This window comes from Paralichthys olivaceus, chromosome 23, assembly GCF_024713975.1.
Source record: "Paralichthys olivaceus isolate ysfri-2021 chromosome 23, ASM2471397v2, whole genome shotgun sequence".
Lineage (NCBI taxonomy): Eukaryota > Metazoa > Chordata > Actinopteri > Pleuronectiformes > Paralichthyidae > Paralichthys > Paralichthys olivaceus.
Genome location: NC_091115.1, coordinates 7599602 through 7619947, shown reverse-complemented (window position 1 = coordinate 7619947; position 20346 = coordinate 7599602). Strand labels below are relative to the sequence as shown.

Below are 20346 nucleotides of genomic sequence, written 5' to 3'. Positions count from 1 at the left end.
TCACAGCAGTAAAAACTCAAAAGGTTCTTCTAAATAAGTAGGTGCCAGATTTCTAACCTTCAGCTGCTAAATGTACTTAAAGGGAGTAGAGGGATATTTTGCACTTAATTGCTTTGTTGCCCTGAGATTTAGACAGTTGATATAAAAGTGCTGTCAGCAGCACGTTAGCCTAGCTTGCATAAAAATTGGAGACCCAAGGACACAGACAACCTGGCTTTGTCCAAAGTGCACAAAACACACCTACATACAGCTCATTAGTGTTATGCTCATAATGTTATATGATATATGGGTTTCCATTGGGTTCCCCGGCGTTGTGCTAAGCTAACTCACTGCTGCTGGTGGCTTCATATTTTCCATACAAACACAAGGACGTATTCATTTTTGTGTAACTCAACAAGGTAATTGATCTTTTCCTGTAACATTTTTGACTAGTGAAGTAAATAACTACTTTGTAATGTAATGAGGGTATAATAACCTATACATATACGTTACATCTCTTTATCCGACAATATATATCACACTAGAAAAATAATTTCACTGTTGGTTGGTATTGTTGTATTGGTACAGAACAAAATTAACAGATTTCCACTTTATGCTTCGACTGGGGACAGCCATTGCTGTTTGCCCCTAGCAACACTTACAGAAGGAAGTTGGACAGGAACCACTTGAGTGCTGAAGCCAAACCATAGAACGGCTGAAGACAGAGATGGATGGATTACAGATTACAGTACACTGCAGAGTTGAGTGGAGCTTTATGGAAAATATCAGCATTCACACAGATTGAGTTTATTGTACATACACTGAGAAGTGGACGAGCGCTGCTGACAGAGTGCAAGTTCATCTTACACATGGCCTGGTAGTCGAACAAGGACACCCTGAGGAAACACACACAAAAGCGAATGGTGTTGCTGTATTTGACTGACATTGATTTCTTGATGCCTCGTCTCCAGACCATTACACTGAGTACGGCTCAGCTCAACCTTTGTAAAAAGCCTGATTCACTTAGAAAAGAAAAAAACCCATCTCCATGCTGAAATGTATCTCAGTGTTTCGACTTATTTTTGTTTTTCTTTCACAGGTGAGTATTTTTAATCTTATGCAGGTAGAAGCACAAGAACACATAAATACACACGCGCGGCTTTGCAGACGTATGCATATACGCAACAAACGCACACATACACACAGCCAATGAAGTTCATGCATGCTCAGAGCCACTTATGTAATATCCTGTGTCAAATGAAGCATGACGAAATCTTTTAGCTGTTTAAAAATAGCACATCACTCATGTGATTCCAAACATAAAAGACGGGTTAAAAGAAAAGTCAGAGGGAATAGAAATCCAGAGCAGCCAAAGAAGCTCAAAGGGCAGCGAAAGGGGAAAGCAAGGATGTCTACAGCACAAACACCAAGATGGAGGAATTCACTGCCCCTGATATGAGTCTTTCTAAGTCATATCAGTATCAGCGTTTATGTTTGCTGACATAAAAACTTTCATTTTACAGATTTCTTTTAACAGAATTTTAAAAAATGGCTCGATGCTGTTTATTTTGGTCGACATAAGCAATGTCCACACGATATTTAAAACAAAACAAGAAAGCAAACATCTATATGTATTTTATTTATGGTTGTTTCTAACGAGGTATATGATTAAAATGTCAAGCCTCAATTTTCTTTTATTATTTATATCGGTGTATTCCTGATATTGGTATCTGTCCCAAAAAATCCATATCAGTCAGACAGGTTCTAGATCCATAACTACTGTGACATACTAAGAGTGACATGTATTTGTGTTCATGTGCCAGTTTGAAATACATAGTATTATAAGAATGAGACACTAGGAAGAAAAAATTGCCACTTGACATTGCAGAGTAAGAACAGTTCAGCTATAGCCACAGAGGTTTAGGTTCTTACAGGACAAGGTAATTCCTTGTCCTTACATGTAACAGATAGACAAGACAGAGAAGCAGACAGGTGGACAAACAGACACTCAACTATCTTCTAAACTAGCCAGTTTGGTGAGGACAGGTATTACCTTTTGAACATGCCCATTCTGATAAGTGTGGTCATCACTGATCCATCAATCTCACCAAAGAACCTTCCCGCCTATCAGGAGAGAAGCCAGATACACACTGAGTGAAACAGACCAAGAGGTTGAATCTATTAAATTCCTGTGATGATAAACTGACGGAAGGAATATCAACTCCTGTCTTTAATGTTAATTTTGTAAATTTTACACTTACAGTGTAAACAATTATTTGCTTAATTCTGCAAACCAACAAACACAGAGAAAACACAATCTCCTTGGTGAAGGAGTGAGTTCCCTCACAACTCTAAAAAGACAAGAATGTGTGAGTGTGTGTTTGTGTGTAAACTCACGTCATTACGTTGTTTAGAAATCAGGACAAAGCCATTATTGTCAACCAGGTAACAGTCGATATCCTGAGATGAGAAAAGAGACAGAGACAGATTTGAAAGATCTGTGTCAAACACCACTGACAGAGAAATGAAAGGAAGACGAAAGTAATCTGATGATTTCCACCATATGGTACAAACTCATAATTACACCAAGATACATACATTGAATCTTCTGAAAAATATGAAAATGTCTTTAAAAGCAGATCTACTTAAAAATGTATAGGGTTTTTCCCAGGCCCACACCCCATCCCTCCAACAGGTTTAATGCAAATCTGTTGTACAGCACTTATGTGAAAATATAACCTCCTTAGCAGAGGTAATAAGCACAATAATTCATATGAATATTACACAGTTAGATAACAGGGCTTGAATACCCAGATATTACAGCTGTCATAAATGAGCTCAGACTTGATATACTCACAAAGCTGTTACACCGAAGAGGACAAACCCCTTCTACGTCAGAGCACTGGAGGATTCACAGACAACAAGAAAAGAAAGTGTTTTCCATGTGTTTAACCTTTTACTAATTCAGATTTTAAAACAGAGGTGGAAGTGACTGTGGGGGTGATAGGTGTTATTATCTGGGAGGCTATGTTTGTGTATGTGAGGAAATTATTTGAACACATGCTCTGTCTGCGTTGTGTGCGGAGGTGTTAGGGCTTGAACATGCGTCACTTCTGACACATGAGGAAAACTCGTGTGTTAGTGTGAAGGTATTAATTTGCACGTGATATGTCTACCTGAGACGGGTCCTTGTGGGATATTGTTGGCAAGTTTGTGCGTGTTAGATTTCTGCATGTCCATGACTGTGAGTGTGTATGTGTGATTTGTTTCAACTGGGGTGTGAACCCGACTTCATGGAGCTCAGCTGCTGCTAAAAATGTTAAATTTGGTTCCGTGCTATAAGTTGAGTGCTGCTTTGAAGAATGAAGAGAGGGAAAACTGCATACTTACATCTGTGTCATTTGGCTGAGAGGATGCGAAGAGAGGAACAAAGAGACAAAAGAAGAGCATGAAAAAAGAGAGAAACGATACAGCAGTTAATGATGTGCCCCTCCATGCACCGACTACACAAGTCTTCATTCTGACACCTTTGCTTTGCTGGTGACAAAGCTATTCGTCTTCTCAGATAATTTGATTCTAATATAAACTGCAGATAATTTTTTTAATGAATAAAGACTTCCATTGTGGTTTTAACAGTCAAAAGACTGTATCCTTTTTATTCATCTTTTTTACTTGTCCTTTATAAATATAATTGCACTCCACTCCATCAACATCTGTACATTTCTCTGTCCAAAGGTTCAGCTGTTCATCAGTGCACTGGTCATGAGTCAAGGTGTCTATAGATCTCCTCTTGACTTCATGGTCATATTTAATGTCTACAGTTCATGTGGATTATGTTGGATATGGACCACATGTCTTTGGAATCATGGTCAGGCCATATAGAGCGTGTTGACGTGTGAATGAGACAATCTATCATCCTTTTCAATCCTATTACAGCTAAGTGTCGTCTTTCTCTCTGCCTCCCATCACTGCCTCCTGACATAAACAACAGTTCAGTGAGAGCAATGACAGAAACTGGAGGCAAATGGCCTTTTCTGGAAACTATATACATCAGTGCTAATTGTGGAAAGTCAAGCAAGTCTAAAGTGCTGCTACTAAACCTCATGAGTCACAAGGGTCTTTCAGACATGCACTTCAATTTCCAGAGGGGCTGCATGTGAGAACGCAAACGTCAGAGTCAGTTGGTCTGGATATTTTCGTAAGCGAGAGGGTGTGTCAATGACGTTTTTAACATGTGACAGACACGATTTGATAGCTTTTGGTGATAAGGACCAAAGCTGGAAAAAAAGTTAATGTCTCAAAACATTATGTTTTAAATTTTGTGCTGAAGTGGAACTAGAGGAAATGTCTTTTATCTTCTTGGGAGTATTCATTTGTTCAGCAATTTTACTGGAACACGTCCCATTTGATTAGCATTATTGTTTTTGTGCACTATACATATTTTGGTACGTTGAAGCGTACAAAGTGGACAAGGGGGCTGAGGGGAGTGTGAATATGCACAGTGAACTGATTGGAAAATTACTCTTATATAACATACCACTGTGTAAATGGAACATTTTAATTTGGTGGTTGCTCTGGAGAAACACTCAGTTAATCATCAATCATAAAATCAATCATCAATCTCAATTGAATGAACGAATAGATTTTCAGTCCCAATCCAGTTGGTAGATTTTTTTTCGACATGTATGTTAACAACAATCCTACTGAATATCTCAGACACTTTCACCTCCTCCAGTGTCAGATTTATAAACGGAAGAAGCGCATGTGAAGCTGTTCCCTCAGAACCAGTGATGGTAAATGTGTCCTGTCCGGGAGCTCAAGGTGGAGTCAAGCTGATGGCGAGAGCATTAATTATCACTCACACCCTGAACCTCAATGGAACTGTTTCTCTGCAACTGACGATCCTGCTGTCTGCTAACACACACACACACACAGGATTTTGCGAATGCAGAACATACATTTGCATACTGTAGATAACACACTTTATATTCTATTTTTTTTCAAATTATATTCAGCTAAAAAAAGTTTCTGTTATTGCACTAATATACCTTACTGTGGATTTTACAAAGGTTGCAGTTTAGTGCTATGACAAACACAGACACATTATGAGTACAAAGTTATCAAACATGGAATAGAGACAAAGGAAAAGCAGCTGAGTCTCCTCCATGAGATAAAGAGCATGTCAAGAAGTGAAGAGATTCCCATTAGTCTCACTACATCTCCATTCACTGACATAATGTATCAGCAAAGGCATCACAGTCCAGGATTCAGCCTGTATATGTTATATCTAATGTGATGTATGTATGTACAATGTTGTGGGTTCAGATTTAACTAATGCCATACAACATAATGTGTCAGAGCAGACTGCTGCACTGGGATGGCAGAACATTTTCCTATTAACATTCTGACTTGTTCCCATTAGATGAAGGCTCATACTTTATTCTTGCCCTCACTAATTCATAATTCATCTACTAATAACATCTTATTTTAAGGTAGTCAACTTAATACTGTAGCTGCAATGTCAGATGTGACTTCTACGGCTTATGTAACTCCTTCACTGAGCTCTGCAGACTACAGTGCAGGGATCGAGGAAGCTTATTTTGATGTTCTTCATTTAAGATTCAAATATGTTTCTAACAAACATGTAATGATGGAGGAGAGGGAAAATCATAGGATTTTCATATATGCATGAACAGTGCATAAACAGCAATTTCAATGTCTTGCAAAGCCTTTTCTGTAACACAAATGATCTGCAGCAAATCTGCAGGATAAATTAGAAAGCTTAAATTAAGGTAAGACATATATTTATTTTAACACTGCAGTCACACATACTAAATAACAATGAAATGATATGTTTCTTAACCCATTGATGGCTGTGGCTTCAATTGTACCTCCTCTTGGATACAGGTATTTCATTCAGGATTTACAGTAGTTATAGTATCACTGTAGTGAGCTGAAGCCTCAAAATAGACAGTGGATTTCATGCACAAACACATGAGCACACACAGTGAAGACCAGTCCCTAATGTCTGTGCATGCACACAAAAACCATATGAAATAAAGCTACCTGGCAGTGAATATATGACAGGACAATAATACGATTACATAAGCTAACTGAGCAGAAGAGGAAGGGTTGAGGAGAGGAGGTGAGGAGGGAGGACGGGAGTGTAGGAGAGGAGAAGAGTGGGAAAAATGAAAGTCTAGAGGAAAACAAAGGTAATGAGGGAAAGAATTGAGAGGGAGGAGGAGAATAAATTGTGAATTTAGACGGGAGAGAGGAGACGACGGTGCACACAGTAAATGAAAATGAGAAAGACTTTGTATACAGCATAAATCTGGTGGTTAACAATTGCAGACGATGCTAATGAGCTTTTAGTTGATGAATATGGACGTAACAACCCACTTGTGCACAGATGGTCATGCATAAGGCTCCTGTCAACATGACAGACACATACACAGCACTCTATTATTCACACCTTCACAAACACACATAAATATACACAAACACATTTGGGAGCTGCTCAGCCTCACAGTTGTGGCTATCCATCATTTAATGGCTAGCCAGCAGCCTTAATGCCCTTTTAACTGCTGTCATTTACAGCCACGGGAGCAGAGGAGGACAACAGTAGAGCTATCAATCACCCGCTACGGCAAAGGTGTTATGGCAAATTAAGCAAATGTTCTCTTGAAGGTGTGAGAGACCACAAAGGAGACTCAACTGAAAACCATAGCACTGATCGTTTTCTCTTAGTGGCACATAAAATATCCACGGAAAACATGACATTTAATTTTTCAGAATAATGTTTTGGGCAGGGTACGCAGTCTTTCAAAGGTGGGATCGATTGGGAAAACACTGCATTAAGCTTCGAATTCAAAAAAATTTAAATGTAGTCATTACAACTTAATGGAGCGGAGAAGGAAACTATGATCATCTTTGTCATGAGTAATCTCATGCATCATAGTGAGCTGCTGGTTTTAAGGAATACTGAATGTAAGTATTGAAGAGCTTTTAAAGGGGGCAGGAAAAAGGTTACAGGTAAATAAATGCAGAACAACAATTAAAAACAATAATATGACATACATCACAATGATGAATAAGAAAACAACATAAAACTAATGTGGAAAAACTTGAAGAAATAATGCATTAATAGCAAGGTTTAATTCCCAATGTAAAGTGCTTCCTCATTCATGAGTCATATTTTAAAATACAGATAGACAGCTAAATGCCACTGTTTATGAATTCAAAAGTTGTAAATAATTGACAATTTAGCTAAATGTCAACTGTTGTATTAAAGGGTTGTTTTGTCTTTACTCATCCTTTTTCCAGTGTCACAATTCTCACTGACATATAAAATATGAGGGACTCATTCAGTCCAATGTCCACAACATGAAGTTCTGTCTCTGTAAAATGATAATTGGGTCATGTTGATGCCTGTATGTATTTACCTGTGACGTAATGGACCAGAATGTAGACTCAAACGCCTCAAGAGTCATCTGGACACCGATGGCTGCAGAGAGGGAGAGAGAGAAGGAGAGAGGGGCAAAGAGAGAGAGAGAGAGAGGTCAATTAGGTACAACAAAATGAACCTGAACATAAAAAATGAATGGATGTAAATGGATCAGGTAAAAGCTGGGATAACCAGGGGGAGGAGTAAGGTAAGTGGAATGAAAAGAGGATGAAATTTGTAAGGGAGGACAGGAAATATAAATAGAGGATGACATTTGTGTAATAGTTATTTGGGTATTTATAGTTAGGGTGGTGGTTTGGGAGGTGGTTGATGCATTTTTTGCAAAAATTTAAACTAAACACCACTGAGACTATTTTGAATTCTAAGATGCCCCTCACTACGCAAATGTCCCCTGCAAACAATATCTGAAATTGTCATGGCAACGATATGAAGCAGGAAGAAAACAAAGTGTTCTGCCTGTTGTGACACAGCATGATCCTTCCAGTATTATTATTACAATTTTTTGTTGCACTCTCGGTCTTTGTATCCATCCTCTATTCTTGGAATTGCACCGTTCATACCGTCCCTCTAATGAAGGTAACAATAAAAGTACTCATATATGTAGGATTGACAAACAACAAAAAGAAAAAACACATATAGTGAGTTCAATATGGTTGTTAAATATGTCGTTCTCTATATTATCAACAACAACTTAAAACATTTACATTTACTGTAGAACCAGTGATAACAGCAGTAGCACAAATTGCTATATGCTGTATAATTATTATTAACAACAGCTGTCAAAGACACCACTTCTGTGACACTATTCACAGTTTAAATTCTTGTTTCAATGATTGCTTGACAGAAGTAATGGCTGTAGAGGAAGTAGCAGACGATAAACGGAGAGAGAAACTTTAATTCTAGCAGTTTAGAAGAAAGAACATGAATGAGCCGATTAATGTCCCAGGGTGAGAGACGATATCTCTCTCTCAGCTCTCAGGCTGGAGGAGCAGAAGAGGACTGGCTGTATAGATCAGCTCTGCCTTCACAAGTCAAATTATGAAAATCCTTCTACAGTAACTGACCTTCTGAGCCTTCAAACCGCTGTGTGAACCGACTATTCTTAGACAGTGTGTGTCTGTATTCATGTGTCTATGTGTGTGTCCAACCTCTCCATTTCAAAACTTTAAGCCTAGAATTAGTGTGTGTTTTGTATATATTTCAAACGTATGCACATACACACTAGGCGGTGGAGCACTTGCTTGTGTCAGCTTAGGGCTGCACGTCCATCAGCATTCCAGTCCGCCTCGTAATGCAAAAAGAAACGGTAATTGCATAAGTTCTCAGAGCACACATACTGTATATGCCCACACCGACAAAAAATACACACATACTGCGAGGGAAGATATGACACTTCATATTACCATCAAAGATTCTGCCTTTTTTCTCCCAGTTTGCTTTTTACAGCCACTCAGGGACAGCCTCAGAATACACAGAGCACATATAAATACACACACACACATACACCAGCATGTACTGTAATAATACATTAGAATAATTACTGTAATGGATTCAGGTGGCAAAAGGCTTTATTAGGACTGGGATTAGTTTATGAGTGGGTAATTGTGCTCAGTCTGGTTTCATGGGGAAAGAGGAAGAGTGAGGGACATTGGAAGAGTAAGAGAAAAAGAGAGAGCAGAGTCAACGGGATGGACAAATGTTTTTTTTGGGTTAAAATATTTAGGGTTGGAATAAGGTCATTGTGCTATTGTCAGACCAAAAACAACGGCGTCAAACTATTTTGGAAATACTGAGGTCATGATTTAAAAACTTTTGACAATCAAACCTTGTATTTACAGTTGTATTAATTAAAACAAATAATTTCACATTTTCTTATTTCTTAACTTAACATCTACTCCTACAAATCTCACTACACCATGGATGGAAGAAAATACAAATTCATTTATCTTATAATTTATTTGCTTAATTTGTTACATTCTTCTTCTTATTATTATCATTATTTAGTTTTTAAGGCCTAAGTAGTTATTGTCATAGTGTAGAATGTAAACTCATTATTTCATCAACTGGCATTAGAGGATAAAACCTGCACAATAGCAGCCGTAGCCTTGTAAAACATGCTGCTTTATTTTAGGAATTTGAATCTGCTTCCATTCAGTCATTAGTTTCTATTCACTTCTATAAGAAATTTATTGAGTAGACTCATGACTCATTTCAACATCATGTCTTCATTAATTTTAGTTTTTTGCACAAGTTACATTCCAGCTGTGAGGAGGTAAAAGAAAAGCCTGCCTGAAGCTGACGGCAGATTGACAGGCTGAACATAAGTCACTCAATTATGCTTTTGAAATGCTATTAGGTGATGAATTATCAATTACTGTGGGCAAGAATAAACTGTGAACTATGTGTTCTCGTCGTATCAGGGAAAAAGCTCTTACATGTTCTGTCAGTGTTTCAGTTAGTGGGTGAGTGTGCACGTGTTTCTTGGATTCTGTCCAATATCTCATAAATCATTTGAGATGCTGAATCATGGCTGTAATCAGGCAGCTACACAGATAGTTTGTTAAGCTAATTGGGCAATTGTTTATTTCATCATACAGCTAATGTGAATTCATGTTCAAAATTATCCAAATTGTTAAAATCTATAGACAGAAAACAAGAAATGTGTTGGGTTAGATGTTAGACATTTGCAGATGTGATCAACCAATCTCTCACACAGGGGAAAAAAAACAAGTAAGGATGCCAGATCAGTGTCCTTACTTTTGTTCTAAAGCATGCATGACTTTCATGGTGACATTCGACATGTGATTTTTTTTGTTTGGGTATTTGAACACTCCCACACACTCACACCCCCACCTCACTTGTGCTGGTGACCTTGAAGTCGTCTCCCTCCACCATAATCTCAGATAAAGTGTTGGGAGGCCATTATGGAGGGCAGCAGTAATCTGCCTTCTCTCACTTTCTGCGGCGGACAGGCCAAATCTAATTAAAACCATCACACTGATCCCTCAGTATGTGTGTGTGTGTGTTGTAACTGTTTTTTCCCTAAAGTGTCAATAGCACTTGTGTACAGAAGGATATGCATGACTTTGTGTGCATGCAAGTGAAAATGTATGCGCTCACAAGCTTCAACATGTGTGTGCTTATGCGAGAGCGTATCTTGCACACTCACAGTCTGTGTTGCAATTAGTGCGAGCTGCCAATCACAGTGGAGTGCGCTTTCAAAAGGAAATGAATTAATGAAGAAATAAATAAAAAATTTCACCAACCAAGAGCCGCAGTTAATTGGTTATTACGTTAACGAGATAGGGGGATGAGAGACGGAGGGATGTGAACTGTGAATGACGGGGAAATGAATATGTGAGAAAGGAGACTGGAACAAGGGTAAACAGGCGCACAGTCTCACTGCTTTCTTGCCTCAGTATTGTACCCAACAGAATAAACATGTTTACACTGTGTGTGTGTTGTAGAGCGAGACAAGTAGGAAGACTGACACAAAGATGGACAGGTAGGACAGAGGGCTGGGTATCGCCTCTGATTTCCTGAATTGATTCATGAACTGTGCAAGGAAATCTCTGACTTGGTGCATTATTTAATATAGTAAAGTGGGCTCTCAGTGAGCCAATAAGAATGCAGCATAGAATAATTATGATGTTGATTAATTAAAATTATTGCATATAAATGCAGTCAGAATGCACCTTCAAAGCCTCAAAATAATGGTTGATTCGTTTATTCTGTTAAGCAGATCTGTGTGGCAATTCCACCATCCCATTTAAATAATGTAGCACTGTCGACCGAAAACAACCCATTTATTTATATATAACTTTTAGGAGACAGGGCTGCATAGCTGCGTCACTAAAGAAAGTGAGAGTCTGTCTGTCTGTCCATCATCTATCCATCTATCTATCCATCCATCTATCCATCTAGGAACAGAGAGTGGTGACTGTGCATATCTATATATAGTAGGTGCATGTGTGTTTTCATAACTTGTTGTGTTAAATGACCAGTGAGGAGAGCTACTGCTGATGGTAGCATGACCCTGGAGACAAGGCTAAATATAAACGTAAGTATATATAACAAACACACACACACACACACAAACAAATATTGCGGAAATTACATACACCTTTAATTCATTTCCTGGATTCTTACCCTTGACGTCAACCACTGACCCAGAAATCAGCTTTTGTCCCCTAAATGGTCTTTAGTCAGAGATTTGTCCCCAAACGCAGCCAAACACATGACAGACACGCACCACAGGAACAGACCCAATAAATTAAACTGACACAGTGGCTAACTCTCTGGGCACAGATGGGACACTGAAAATAAGGCCACGAGTGAGGAGGTCATTTCAATTTTTTTCGGTCTCTTACAGACACACAAACAGACACACACACACACAGACACAAACAGACACACACACACACACACACACACACACACACACACACACACACACACACACACACACACACACACACACACACACACAGACACTGACACATGCACACAAAGAGGGAGGAAGAAAGTCCAAAATAAAAAAAAACACACACTAACACATACATGACCCTAAAAGAAATTAGTATGTGCTGCAGGAAGGAGACACACACACAACCCCCCCCAAAAAAACACAAATACACAGACAAAAAGGTCATCGACAGAGAGCAGACGCTGAAAGGTACAGATATAATTGATATAATGGAATCAGGTGGCCCAGGTGGTGGTAGAATGATGGAGGGATGAAGAGGGACAAAAGGGAAGATGGGAAAGGAGTAAGACAAAAGGCAGAAGGGATGGAAGAAAATGAATAGATTTTTAATAATGTTATGAGTTGGAAAACCCTTTTCATTTCTACCAAGTGTGGCAATTAATAATAGAGGAAGATCAAATGACTGTGTGTGAGTGTACATGAAAGTGTGTTTCTAATTCTTTCTCACTTGAGCACATGTACGTGTGCATGTAGAGTGACCTCAGAGAGACGTTCACACCAGACATATGTCTGAGCAGTAGCAGCTCTCTTGGAGGAATGGTCTAGAACTCCTGAACTCCAGCAAGTCTGATCTGCAGCTACAGAAAATGGGCTCAATGAATGTTTAATCTAACGGGTGTGTTCATTAGAGACACAAAAGAAGAACAAATGTCCACATGCCTACAAAAGACTATTCAGAGGGAATCATTAGCGGCGCCAAAGAGGTCATGTTTTAACCCCTGTCCATCTGTTTGTTTGTTTGTCAGCAAGATTATGCAAAAACAACAGGATGGATTTCCACAAAACTTGAGACATGGTCCAAGAGAGAACACACTCAATTTTGGGGAGGATCCAGGAATTTCCCTTTCTTTATTATCTGTAGATCACAAGATTATTTATTTTTTTAGGTGTATTTCTGAGTGTGTGGAATTTCAAGGGGACTGCTGGGTGAGGTATATGCTCTGCTGAGTGCTATTCTAGTTTTATTTGGTGCTTTGTGTTGTGTAAGGACAAAAACTCCTCTCTTATGTATTTGATATTCACAAAAGCAAGTGTTACACACAAGCTGTATTTCGGTTACATCGTGTTTTTTTTGAGTTGTAAAAGTTTTTAGTTTCTTTTTTAGGGTAATTGTGTCACAATGTCTCACCCTCTTTTTCCTTTTTTAAAGTTTTTTTAGTATAAGCACACACAGTCACCCAGTCCACGTTTAATGCTTTAACAACAGTTCAGAAATGCATAGGGATTATATCTTTCTCACTCAAAAATGTCTTTCTCTCCGGCTCCCCCACAAACACACAAATACATTATTAGAGTTTTTATCAGAACAATTGGCCAACATGCATCAAAAGTTATATTAACAGAGTCAGAGTCAGTTTTTCTCCCCCCTTTTCTTCTCTTTTCCATCTTTCAATCCTCTTTACTATGTGACCGTTTGACACTTTAATCTTTGACCCCTCTAATCTTAATCTTTCCATTAATGTTTCCAAATGTCTCGACATCTGTCACCCATACGCATCACATTGTAATCTGCGCCTTGCCTCACTTGTTCTTATTCTGTCCTCTCCATTAATAGTTTATATGCAGGGAGAAGAGAAGAGAAGAGTGAACAAGACTTTTTAAAAATTAAATCATTTCAATTTTTATACAGGGAAACACGTGCTTCTATACTTTTTATTTGAATTTTTGACTTGAAAATGTCAAGCACAAAAATCCTATTATTCTCTGTTTTGTTTGTCTAGCAAATACAGACATTAGGCAGAATTTACTCAGTTTAGAGTTGATTGCTTATAAATTGTGTTGAGTCATTATTTGTTAACAGCCAGTTACTGAGCAAAATGCTGACGGACTATTCAATAATTTCTACACAGAATCTTTATGTATTCAATAAAGTTAAGAGATACAAGTTTCTGCTCTCATATTGAGAAAACGGCATAGCTTCTTCTTGTAATTTTCCTAAAGTTAAGTCACTCTGGAGAGGAGGAGCCTTTATCTGACTAATATCTCACATCCCACATACTTTATCAATACCCTGACCAACTTGAAACTCACTCCACGCACACGACCTTTCAACTCAAATACCAAAATTAATGTTTTGTGTTTCCCAAAAGCAGCAGTGCTATGTTCACCCAAGCCTCAGCAGATCGCATGACTTTCTGACGAAGAGTTTTCAATAAACTGATGTTGCCAGGCAACAAACACTGCTCCAGCCTGTAAATGGAGTTATGGCAAATTCCTCTGAGGAAAAAAAAAACGTCAGAAAGAGTTGATTATAATGATCAGTGTCAGTAGAAGTCCCTGGCGTCTGAGTATGCACACAAACACACAAATACCAAATCACAAACCTCCACAGGCAATAATGAAAGAAAAAACATAGACTACAACATTAAATATGCACTCAGAGCAATTCAAAACTTACAGACTCAACTGTATGGACACACACAAAGAAAGACACACTCTCACCAAACACACATGTACGCAGACCCAAATCAATGCACATTCTCCTGATCTAACCTCAACCATTACAACTGATAAACAAATAAACCTGAACTCTGATCCTCAACGTTTCAAGCTACATTTGGTTTTTGTGACATTTCCAGGAAAGAGGCCCAGGAACAAAGACACCAACACACCTCAGTGCTGATGCTCGCTAACCTCAGAGGACTCGCCAGAGGCTGCACTGCCATCACGTTACCAAAGCAACAGGCAGACGGCTGGGATTGGACGAAAAGGATGATGACTCAACCTCCCCTCCCTCGTCTTCCTCTCTTCTGTCTCACCATAATCTCTCACTTGCTCTCTAGAAGTGTCTCTCACTTTTTCATGCGCAACTTTTTGAACGTCAAGGATGCAGATGAGAGATGAACGCACAGGCAGAGCCACCTGATGTTTCTCAATTGAAGAAAGGAAGGGGTGGCACATGTCAGAATGGACTAACTAGGTTTAAATTTAACTGACAGGGCAAGCACTTACACAGACACAGCATTAAAACAAATAATGAATATAAAAAAGAGAAATCAAGACATAAGTTGGAAACAAAGGTGTTGACATTGTGTGTGTGTGTGTGTGTGTGGCCATTCACTAGAGCCTACCTTAAGTTAACCTAGTTTCACAGGCTTCTCGAGGAGGCCTGTTGGAGGCACGCTCACTAAATCATTCATAGTGGAGAGACAGGGAGAAACATGTTCCTCTGTGTGTGTGTTTGTGTGTGTGTGTGTGTGTGTGTGTGTGTGTGTGTGTGCATTTGGAAAGTGAGAACATTTTGGCGGTCCTCACTTTTTCAAAGGCTCGTTTGAGGGTTAAGACTTGGGTCAGGGTTCGAAAAAAATACATTTTAAGTAGCGACATCCTAATTTACTAATTACTCAGTATTTATCAATATGGTGCTGTGTGTGTGTGTGTGTGTGTGTGTGTTTGTCTAGTTGTGTGACCACTCCTTTTAATAACATCAACCTATTTATTCATGGCATTACTTAAATTCTACATTTAAATAAATAATTTATAACAATTCTTCATTAAATGTCTAAACACAACTAGAAGAAAAAGAAAACCCAATAATTGAATTCAAAGTAATGGGACGTTTCATACTGTTTGTATTGGTCACTTGTGGGTAAGACAACAACTCCCATGATCCATTTCTGCTTCACAACATCATCATAGAAAGAAGGGAAATTTGCATATTTCCAAAATGTTGACCTATTTCTTTAAAAGTACTGGAGAGATGAAACTGAGAAAGGACGAAAGAATAAATACACCTAAAATCCTTTATCCTCACCACCCTTCTCCCTTTCCTTTTACAACATCCCTCTCCCCTCTCTCTAAGAAGACAGATGGTGTACACTCACCTCTCCCCTCTTTATCTCTTAAATATCCCTCTCTCTTTTTCACCCATTCTTATTTTGTTCTCTTGTTGCCTGTCTGTCTCCCTCTATTGTTGTTTTACCCTGAGCAACTCTTGCTCTCTCTTTCTTTCACCTCTTCTTTACCTTCCACTTCCACCTTGTTTTCTCTCCCTCACTCTCGTCTCATGTCTGTCCCTCGCCACTCTCTTTCTCTCTCTCCCTAGTCTATGGAAATCCCTCTCGACCATCTGTCTGGCTGTGATGAATTCAGAGCCTTTCAGAACGAATCAACTCAGCCAAATTAATGAGACTCTCCATGGGGATCAACTTTGTGTGAGTGAGCATGTGTGTGTGAGAGAGAAAGAGCATGCACACCTAAAATACTTCATAATCTGTCGACTGTACCACTTAATTTATCCTGCAGTTGACAGATAGCGTGTTACTGGGAAATACAACAGACAGGGCTGGATGCACACATTGAGTTTCTCAAACAATTACAGGTCTACTGAGGAAAGTCAGATAGTACTTTCCTGGTAACGAGATCTGAAGCTGCACTCAGGAAATATAGTATTTCAAAAAGAGGAATAAAAGTTTCACTTTTAAAAGGCAAATAAATAAACAGTTAGAGAAGCTCTGATACTAATACTGCCGAAAATGCCAGGTCGGGCATCAATCTGATACTACATCTTTGAAGTGTATTAGTTTACCCAGATAAAACTGCAATTTTCTTCGCTGGGAAATAATCACTCGAAAATAGCAGTTGGGCTACAACGGCAGGTTCTGGTTTTATAGAATTCCACTAATGTAGGATTAGCACGAATGCCTATAATTGCCTATTACAACACTGGCAATAGGCCATAGTGCAATGATAAAAAACCTCACTAGTATACTAAAAGCTGTTAAAATACATTAATATGAGATAGTTAGTTGCACTGGTATCAGATCGATACCTGGGATCGGCCGATTAAGAAAGTCTAGATGAAGAGAGATGGAATTGAACCAACTGCCATTCTCACTCAACATTTAACAGAGTATATAACACTATGAGAAACAGATGCGTTAAGTATATTTATTGTTGTTTGTACAAATATTGTGATAAATGTTACCACATTGCAGGTTAATTGTTAATTTGGTATGCGTCTGCCCAAGATTGAAAGAGAAATACGCATTTTTAAATTAATGAACTCTAAAAGAAAAGAATCCTAAGTCCACCCAGTTACACTGGAGTAGAAACCCCTATCACATTTCATGCATGTGCTTTAAAAAAGAAACTCAGAACATCTTTCAAGCTGAGAATACCAGAAAGACTATAAATCATCAAGGAATAGCTGTGGAAATACAATAGACTATTGGATACAACCCTGCCTGGAAGAACGTGTTTCAAGGCCTGGATTAAAATATGATTGATTTCTAATGGGGCAATCCTCATTGAACATATTGACCTAAGAGCCATAAAACTGTCTGGTCAATATGAGGCTGATTCACAGATGATAGAAAACTCTGATGAATGAGACCAGAGACACAAACGACTCCTTGGACGGAGCCATGGTCATATACTATCTCTCTGTCCGTGTGTGTGTTTGTACAAAGATGGATAGTGCCTTGTAGCCTTGCAGTCGCCTGCTCTATGCAGGAACTAGTGGTTGTAGCACTAAACATGCCTGGCCAGTCCTGGTGTTAATACGGAGACTAGAGCCAATTCATCTTCACTGACACTCACCCAATAGCACAGTAAATTACAGAGTGAGGGAGGGGGTGAGAGCTGAGCAGAGAGAGATAGAGAGAGAGGGAGAGACTTAGAGGTAAGTGAAAAGACAGAACTGGTAGAGGAGAGAAAGAAGAGAGAGGGAAGCAGCAGAAAGAGGAGATAGTTCACACAGCAACTTGTAATGAATGCATGAATAGGTTTGGATTCATATATCAATACTAGAAGCAAATAATAGCTGCAAGAGCGGGGATTTAATCACACTTCCTCGATAATAAATAAAGCAATATTCCTGTGGCTGGGGAATTAATATCTGATAGATTAATGCTGGGTCAGAGTATAATGGCCAGAGAAGACAAGTTCAAAAAATACTTTTCTTGTTCAAAAACCAACGCCAGTAATCATTTTTCATGACATGTATTTTCTGCATCATTGATGGAACACAAGCGGCCATAAAAGTTTGCAGGAGGTGTTGGCACTTAAAATGGATCCTCTTGCCAGAAAGCCTCTTTGCCAGACACACAAAAGGGGACACATCCTTCGGAAGACCAAATAAATCAAGCTCACCTTGTGTTTCTTATCTGGTGTTAAAAAGCTCTTTCCTCTCAATCAGTGGATAAAGTCTCAGAGGAGCTGACTGAGAAGATTGGACCAGTCACAGTCTATTGACTGTTGTTTACTGAGTTAAACTAACTTTTATAAATTCACCCACTTAGCAGAACGTTTTAAACATCCAAAGCTTTGTGTGTTTTCTGGTCATAGCAATGCTAGACTATACCACTGCAATTTCAGATTTGTATGGGCAGATTCATATAAACAAATAATCTGGGATGAACATCAGTACAGACGAAGGTGACGGACCAAGATTCCAGACCACATTTCTCCTCAGATTCTCAGATTTCTGTGGTGAGGCCTGGTAAAGTTTTCAGAACATTGATGGGATGCAGCCATCTTATTGTTTGATTATTGCTTGTGGACTGTCAGATCTGGAAGTTGCTGACATATAAACATCTGAATGGTGATGATAACTACAGGAGCTGAAACATATCTGCCAGTAAAAAATGAAACAAACAATATTAGGGTGTTTTCAACAGTCCGGGGAGCCCAGGCCCATTTTTTTCCTGGCACATAACTCTCTGAAACCAACACATGCGTACATACGCACAGGTACACACAGACACAGAGCCATTACCACAGTAGACATGCTTTCTACATCAAAATGTCAAAAAATAGACAACAAACTAAAACTTTCATGTGGAATAGGATATTGCACCTTCACTTCTCTGCAAGTCATTCTAGCCAATCATCTTTTCTAACTGCCACTGAAGATTGTGTCCTATATACCAAGCTCTGGTGGCAGCTACTGGCAGCCAAAATAGATTTCTGTTAGCCAGGAAGTATATTCAAAACCAAAGGAGCCAGCAATGCGCCCACGTTTGAAGAGGAAAACGGAGGACTCGTGTTCGGGTCGTATTTTTCTGTGTGTGTGTGTGTGTGTTGGGCAGCTGATCATAGTGTTTTAATAGGCCTGAGCAGAAACCTCAGGAAAGTCTGCAGGTTTTTGCTGCTGACTAATGAACAGAGGGGCTGCAGGACCTGGCCTGAAATCTATATTAAGATAAATTATTACAATTATTTTGGCAATGGAGACATGGAACACTAAGTATTTTAATACATGAACCCATTATATTACCTGCTTGTTCATTTCATACTTGAATAACAGTGTGAGCAGTTAGAGAGACTGAGCTGGACCAGGTTTACATGGAATTCAGGTACTTCATCTACGACAACAAACCTTTTCTTATCTACGTAAAATATTATATGAGTATGTGTTCATTTCAAGATTTAATGATGGCAACTGTGGTAGTGGGGGGTGGTTAGTGTCGGTGGCAGGAGGGAGAAAGTGGGCAGGTGGCTCAGGGATTGGTGCCAGGGAGAGAGTCTGATTGTGTACAGGTGTACTGCGTTGGCTAATGACTCTCTCACCCCTTTTATCAGCAGTAGTGTGCTGGGACAGGACACACAGCACACACAGCACACACTAGGAGAGGCTGGAGGCAACCTGGAGAAGCCCAGCTAAAGAACACTGAGATATGCATGTGTATATGTGTGTGCAAAGGAATAAAGTTAAGTTAACCGACTACTGACTTGCATCATCTGTGATGAGGAACCTGCGGTGGCACAAGCTTGCTACAGCAACATCATCACCTTATAAAGTTGCAGCAGTTACTGTGTGGAGAGCAGCATCAGCATTAATTTAGTGTCACGTTTCTGTCCATCTTATCCTTTTCATTCTGCTTTGGTCTCCACCAACAACTCAGTGGTGTATTTGGTGGTGAAATACTGCACTGTGTTGAACTGCAAGATGTTACATTTGTCTGTTTGCTAACTGGAGCTTTTTCATTTCTTGACAGTCGCAATCATGTGTCAGTGATGAGACACATATTGGTCTGTTACCTTCACCCTCAACCTGACCCTGATGGTCATACAGCCAGAATGCACTATGCAGCCTGAAGGTCAGACTATCCTTCTATTTTCTGTTCTCTTCTATTACAGCTGTCAAGAAACTGGCTTTTTCTTATATATTTATGAATTGTCTCACGAGTCGTGAATGGCCTTCAGGCTGAAGGTTAGTTGGTTGGAATTTTATTTGATATTGGTATATTATAGCTGATACAGATCTATTTAAAAAATATCTGGATTCACCAGACTACCAATCAATTAGATTGGCTTGGGATGCTTCTGTCTTTTCTCTTCACACAAAGTTTCCTGTCTGACTGATTGATTTTCCTTTCATAAAACTTGCATATCAGTAAAAATATCAATACAAAAAGATGAAAAGAAATACAACATAAAAAATCTTTACTATGTGCCCTGATAGGGGCAA

At 39.1% G+C, this 20346-nt stretch overlaps 1 protein-coding gene across 1 annotated transcript in view; it reads right to left on the bottom strand.

Annotated features, from left to right (window-relative positions):
* cacna2d4a (calcium channel, voltage-dependent, alpha 2/delta subunit 4a) overlaps positions 1-20346 on the bottom strand; it is a 76200-nt gene that overhangs the window by 4972 nt on the left and 50882 nt on the right. The window contains exons 30-36 of the mRNA XM_069520351.1: positions 7425-7486; positions 3370-3384; positions 2837-2881; positions 2377-2439; positions 2033-2103; positions 800-875; positions 642-694 (exon numbers count right to left, since the gene is read on the bottom strand). Of these exons, the coding sequence (XP_069376452.1) occupies positions 642-694; positions 800-875; positions 2033-2103; positions 2377-2439; positions 2837-2881; positions 3370-3384; positions 7425-7486 (385 nt within the window). The remainder of the gene's footprint in view (positions 1-641; positions 695-799; positions 876-2032; positions 2104-2376; positions 2440-2836; positions 2882-3369; positions 3385-7424; positions 7487-20346) is intronic.